This window comes from Hordeum vulgare, chromosome 5H (genome assembly GCF_904849725.1).
Source record: "Hordeum vulgare subsp. vulgare chromosome 5H, MorexV3_pseudomolecules_assembly, whole genome shotgun sequence".
In the NCBI taxonomy this organism is placed as follows: domain Eukaryota; kingdom Viridiplantae; phylum Streptophyta; class Magnoliopsida; order Poales; family Poaceae; genus Hordeum; species Hordeum vulgare.
This window is the reverse complement of record NC_058522.1, coordinates 552,697,630-552,704,607: the sequence shown is the minus strand read 5'-3', so window position 1 is coordinate 552,704,607 and position 6,978 is coordinate 552,697,630. Positions and strand designations below refer to the sequence as shown.

Below are 6,978 nucleotides of genomic sequence, written 5' to 3'. Positions count from 1 at the left end.
TATTAACAGGAAACAGTAATACATGTGTGAATAAATAGATCACAATGTGTCCCTAGCAAGCCTCTAGTTGGCTAGCTCGTTAGTCAATAGATGATCATGGTTTCCTGATCATGGGCATTAGATGTCATTGATAACGGGATCACATCATTGGGAGAATGATGTGATGGACAAGACCCAATCCTAAGCCTAGCACTAGATCGTATTGTTCGTATGCTAATGCTTTTCTAATGTCAAGTATCTTTTTCTTCGACCGTGAGATTGTGCAACTCCCGGATACCGTAGGAGTGCTTTGGGTGTATCAAACGTCACAACGTAACTGGGTGACTATAAAGGTGCACTACGGGTACCTCCGAAAGTGTCTGTTGGGTTGGTACGAATCGAGATCGGGATTTGTCACTCCGTGTGACGGAGAGGTATCTCTGGGCCCACTCGGTAGAACATCATCATGATCTCAATGTGACTAAGGAGTTAGTCACACGATGACGTGCTACGGAACGAGTAAAGAGACTTACCGGTAACGAGATTGAACAAGGTATAGGTATACCGACGATCGAATCTCGGGCAAGTTCTATACCGACAGACAAAGGGAATCGTATACGGGATTGATTGAATCCTTGACATCGTGGTTCATCCGATGAGATCATCGTGGAGCAAGTGGGAGCCACCATGGGTATCCAGACCCCGCTGATGGTTATTGGCCAGAGAGGTGTCTCGGTCATGTCTACCTGTCTCCCGAACCCGTAGGGTCTACACACTTAAGGTTCGATGACGCTAGGGTTATAGGGAATTATTATACGAGGTTACCGAAAGTTGTTCGGAGTCCCGGATGAGATCCCGGACGTCACGAGGAGCTCCGGAATGGTCCGGAGGTAAAGATTGATATATATGACGGATGGTTTCAGATACCGGAAGTGTTTCGGGCATCACGAGTAACGTACCGGGACCACCGGGACCACCAGAGGTGGCCCCGGGGGACCACCGAAGGGGGGAAACGACCCCGGGAGGTAAGGTGGGCCAAGCGGGGGTGGGAACCAGCCCCTAGGTGGGCTGGTGCGCCTCCCCACTCAGCCCATTGCGCAAGGGAGAGAAAAGGGGGGCAAACCCTAAGCCAGGTGGGCCTAAGGCCCACCAGTTGGTGCGCCACCCCCTCCTCCCCCCTCTGGCTGCCGCACCTCCCATATGGGGGGCTGCCGCACCCCCTAGGGTGGGAACCCTTAGGGGTGGCACCCCCTCTCCCCTCCCCCTATATATAGTGGGCACTTTTGGCCATTGGAGATTAGACTTTTCCCTCTCCCTCGGCACAGCCCTGCTCTTCTTTCTCCTCCTCTCAGCCGGTGCTTGGCGAAGCCCTGCTGGGAGACCTCGTCTCTCCATCGACACCACGCCGTCGTGCTGCTGGAGTTCTTCCCCAACCTCTCTCTCCTCCTTGCTGGATCAAGGTGCGGGAGACGTCACCGAGCTGCACGTGTGTTGAACGCGGAGGTGTCGTAGTTCGGCACTAGATCGGAATCGCTGCGAGTACGACTCCATCAACCGCGTTCTAGCAACGCTTCCGCTTAGCGATCTTCATAGGTATGAAGATGCTCTTACCCCTCTCTCGTTGCTGGTCTCTCCATAGGAAGATCTGAATATGCGTAGGAAAATTTTGAATTTATGCTAAGTTCACCAATAGTACTACCGCCAGCCAGCGGTACTACCGCTAGGGCCAGCGGTACTACCGCCAACTCTAGCGGTACTACCGCCAACTCTAGCGGTACTACCGCTAGGTCCAGCGGTACTACCGCTCGCCACTGAAACAGCCATAACTTTCGCATACGAGCTCTGAATCGAGCAAACCCAAGCTTGTTGGATTCAGGACGACAAGAGCTATCCAAACAACGTCTGGAAATCTTAAGACCATGCAGATATGAAAATGCCAATGATATAGAGATGTGAGTCCTCTATGAATGAAGAACCGGCAAAAACTCCAACATCGAAAACATCATAGTAGATGCATATGGACTCTGTTTTCGATGAACTCGAGCTTGTCACGAAGATGACCATAAGCTCTAAAACTCACAAAGAGAAACACCAAACAAGAACCAAGAAGTATGATGCAAGGATGCAAATGGTTTGAGCTCTCAACGAATGATACGATCAAGCTACTCACTTGAGAGCCCCCCTGGATAGTACAGCAATCTATCCTAAACAGAAAACCTATCAAGGGCAAACCTATACCTTGCACCTCGTCCTCTTGAGCTAGATGATGATGATCTTGGCTTCCTCAAGATGGACCACCTTTCTTGATTGTGTTGGCTTGATGAAGACTAGTTGATTGCTCCCCCATACTCACTATGGGTGAGCCACTCTTCAGCATATCTTCACAAGTCCATTGCCACCACAACGGACGGCAAGCTTCAAGCATGATATCTTCGTGCTGATCCGCTTGAACTTGCACATCGCAATCTTGATGACGATCACAACTTGACGTCATACTTTATGGGTTGTATGAGATCTTCCCTTTGACGCAAGCCCATGGAAACACACCTAACCCCCACATAGAACTCTCATGAAGACCATGGGTTAGTACACAAACACGTAATGGACAATGCTTACCATACAATGGGATCACTTGATCCCTCTCGGTACATCTTGTACGCTTTGTGTGTTGATCATCTTGATTTACTCTTTGTCTGGGATCTTGATCAACCTTGTGTCTCTATGACCATTATTTGGATAATACCTTGAATACCACCTTGGTCATCATATAAACTCCTTGAACCCAACAAATGGACTTCAAGAAGTGCCTATGGACAAATCCATTAAATATAACTTAAGGCAACCATTAGTCCGTAGGAATTGTCATTAATTACCAAAACCACATATGGAGATATATGCTCTAACAGTAGCCTCTTAGCATAGAGGTGACTCCAACGTTTTTTAGTTTAGAGGCTGGATGTGTAGTGTATGGCGCCGGTTTTAAAATCTTAGAGGCGGTCTTTAAAGGCAGCAAAGCACTACATTGTGGATGCCCCGAGAGAAGGATAGTTGCAGGGATCTGCTCTTATATATGTGTTGGATAGGAAGAGAAGGCAAGGTGAGGGATGTCAAATCCAAGCGAACAGAGGGGAAGAGAGAGAGGGGGGTACCTTAACTTGCTCCATGACACTATGGTCGGAGTAGAGAAACCTGCATGGCATGTCGCTAAGCACGGAGGTACACGTGGCTGGGACCATGACAGATATGGACCTGACAGATTGCTGCATGCATCAATTGATGTAGAGACCGAAGGATTAACCTCCTTTTTTTTTAAAGATATGGACCTGGTCGATCTTCCTCTCACTCTCCTGGTGAAAAAAGGATGAGGGGGTGGGAGACAAGGTGAGAAAGAGAGGAGGTGGGGGAGATGGCCGTTGTTGTGTCTCCGCGGATGTTGTCTTAGGAGGTTATGACGTTGTTGCTCTATTTCGACGGACCGGTGCACAGCTTTCTCCTCGACCTCCGAGCATCGACGTCGGCGTCCTTTTTCTTCTTTGCCACCTCACTACTTGGACTAAAAGGGAGACAAGGGAAAGGGGGTTCGGATGGTCTCCGATTCTTGTTGTGTAGTGCGTGCGCTCGCGACCACACACACGTGCAATATTAAGTATTACTCCCTCCGTTCCTAAATATAAGTCTTTGTAGAGATTTCACTAGTGGACTACATACGGATGTATATAGACATACTTTAGAGCGTAGATTCAATCATTTTACTCCGTATGTAGACATATAATGAAATCGCTTAAAAGACTTATATTTAGAAACGGAGGGAGTACTATTTTGGAATAAAAAATGTGCGTGCCACTCTTCAGGCACCACCGCGCCGATGCTTTCCACGGCGATAGGCACCTTGTACCGTCCAACACTCAGGAACTGACCAAATGTTTGGACCATCATGAGAATCAAAGACGACGGAATGGACGCGACCACCCAACCACCGTGTGGATTAGCACCTCAGACCTCACTAAAGCCCGTCCTAGTCTGAGCTCCTCCGAGGCCTCCAACGAGAATAATGGCGGCCATTCTTCATCTCTTCCTCCCGCTTCTCTGCACCCTCGCTACCGCCCGCGGCTCTGTGGACTTCCGAGCGGACCTTAGCCACCCCTACGCCGGCAGCTCGCTCTCCACGGACCATGTCACTGCCCACGCCGCCCGCGCCAGCAAGGCCCGCGCGGCGAGGATCACCGCAAGGCTCGCGCGCGCCCTCGGCAAAGTCGGAGACATCTCAACAGCTAATGTGCCGCTCGCCCCGCTCGGCGACGAGGGCCACTCGCTGACCGTGGGCGTCGGCACGCCGCCGCAGCCGCGCACGCTCATCGTCGACACGGGCAGCGACCTCATCTGGACGCAGTGCGAGCTGTCCCGCGGCCGCACGGCGACGCAGCGCGAGCCGCCGCTCTACGATCCCCGCAAGTCGTCCTCCTTCTCCTTCCTCCCCTGCAGCAGCAGGCTGTGCCAGGACGGCCAGTTCAGCGGCAAGAACTGCACCGGGAACCGGTGCATGTACGACGAGCTCTACGGCAGCGCCGAGGCGGACGGCATCCTCGCGTCCGACACCTTCACCTTCGGCAAGGTCTCCCTCCGCCTCGGCTTCGGGTGCGGCGCGCTCTCGGCGGGGAGCCTCGTCGGCGCCTCCGGCCTCATGGGCCTCAGTCCGGGGACCATGTCACTCATATCCCAGCTGTCCGTGCCAAGGTTCTCCTACTGCCTCACCCCATTCGCCGAGCGCAAGACCAGCCCGATGCTCTTCGGCGCCATGGCCGACCTGCGCAAGTACAACACGACGGGGCCGATCCAGACCACCGCCATCCTGAGGAACCCAGCAATGGACACCTTCTACTACTACGTGCCGCTGGTCGGGCTCTCGCTCGGGACCAAGCGGCTGCGCGTGCCGGCGGCAAGCCTCGCGATAAACCCCGACGGCACCGGCGGCACCATCGTCGACTCGGGCAGCACCATGGCGCACCTCGCGGGGAAGGCGTTCGACGCCGTGAAGAAGGCCGTGCTGGAGGCGGTGAAGCTCCCGGTGTTTAACGGGACCGTCGAGGACTACGAGCTGTGCTTCGCGGTGCCGAGCGGCGTGGCGATGGCCGCAGTCAAGACGCCGCCGCTCGTGCTCCACTTCGACGGCGGCGCGGCCATGGCGCTGCCCCGGGATAACTACTTCCAGGAGCCGAGAGCCGGGCTGATGTGCCTCGCGGTGGCCAGGTCGCCGGAGGACCTCGGCGCGCCCATCTCCATCATCGGCAACGTCCAGCAGCAGAACATGCACGTCCTCTTTGATGTCCACAACCAAAAGTTCTCCTTCGCGCCAACCAAATGTCACGACATCTGAATATCTGATCACGGTGACGACAAGCAAATAAGTCTTTCTCAAATTGGAAAACCACGACGATAATCTTTCACCTATATATACGTTCTCAATATGCATGTACTGCTTGCTTATCACATTACTAGCATAAAATAAATGTAGGATTTAGTATCATTTTCTTCTCTCGGCAAAAATGGTCTAAATATGTGGGGTTTGCAAGTTAGGCCCTGTTTGAAACCATAATAGATTATAATAATCTGGATTATAAAGATAGATTATATGATCTGGTTTATTAAAATAATATTTAGGTGGACATGTTTGGAGGTCAGATTATATAAACTGTAATTCAGATTTTACATTGCATAATGACCTGTCCGCCTTTTGTTTTTTGAAGAAAAAGAAGGGTATCGCTGACAGAAATGTAATTATCTCCAACTTTACAAGGGTAATGGGTCATTAGCAATCCATAATCTGATTTTAGCTGGGATAGAGTAGATTGTGAGTTTTTAATAATCTGTCCATCTAGTTTTTATAATCTACACCATAATCTGTCTTGTTCGAAGACATAATAGATTATAAAAACTGGATTATATAATCTGAGTGGTTCCAAACAGGACCTTAGCCGTACCTCCTATTCTATATTGGCATCTCAATTATGAATCTAATGCTTTCAGGTAGAGCAAGTTGATCATCTCTCTAAACTCTAAAGCAATCAACCATATAGCCGTCAGAGATATTGCTTCACGAATCGACTATGTGCCAAATCAAGTATCAAGTCCAAGGGAAAATGAATCATCTAGCCCCCACAAGGCCACAACGTTCTCCATTAGCATCGACGGCTTGGAAAGGCTAGTCATGGGTCTCTTTCCTGTTTAGCAAATAGTTTTCTTCAAAAATGTTATAATCTTTTGCATTCATTTAAAACTTTTGAGCCGTGCCAGATAGGTCAAAAAGCTCAACTCTCCTTCGAACATGTCTAGCCAATCCCTTTAAACCGCATAACTCCTACAAATTGTCGTTTTGAAGAGTTAAACCGGATCTAGCCGAACCCTTATCTGGTTAACTGCTCAAAAAAATTAAGTGGGTCAGTCGACTCTTTCATTTGAGCGGCCAGAGTCGAGTCTCACGATAATTTTGGTCCTTTCCTATGCTGGTCTCCTTGCTCGCACCGCAACCATGCCGATGTCACCCAACGCCATCCCCTAGCTCCAACTGACAACCCCGCTCGCAAAGCACAACCCGGCTCCCACCCCCAACAGTATTACAATCGACTAGAGCCATCCCCGATCGCGCCGAGTGGTCGGATCCAGCCGTCGGAGGTCGCAGCCACCAAATCAATGAGAGGGAGGGACACCGCTGGATCAATGCTAGACGCCAAGCTCCAAATCCATGACCGACCTACCGCCTCCGAAGAAGGAGTACTACGGGGTGTGACAGCAGTCGTGGGGGACATGGACGTTCACTACTAGCAGAAAGCTTATAGATAAAAACTTAGGAGTTGCCCTGGGTAGCTATGAATCACCACTGCTACTTAGTAGCGCGGGATAAAATATAGCACTATTGCTAAGTAAATAGTAGCAGCATGGGTAGGCAGGACGGCGCTACTGTTAAGTTGTCCCATCGTCACCCATCAGGGCTGCGCATAGTAG

The 6,978-nt window shown here is 50.8% G+C and overlaps 1 protein-coding gene across 1 annotated transcript; it reads left to right on the top strand.

The window, feature by feature from the left end:
- Positions 1-3,886: 3,886 nt before the first annotated feature.
- Positions 3,887-5,503, top strand: LOC123399005 (aspartic proteinase nepenthesin-1-like). The gene has a single exon (XM_045093441.1). The coding sequence runs from the start codon at positions 4,031-4,033 to the stop codon at positions 5,351-5,353; it is 1,323 nt and encodes a 440-aa protein (XP_044949376.1). The 5' UTR covers positions 3,887-4,030; the 3' UTR covers positions 5,354-5,503.
- Positions 5,504-6,978: the final 1,475 nt, after the last annotated feature.

Bases quoted from the DNA above. Each gene is read 5' to 3' on its own strand.
- LOC123399005 (XM_045093441.1), top strand. From the start codon at position 4,031: ATGGCGGCCATTCTTCATCTCTTCCTCCCGCTTCTCTGCACCCTCGCT.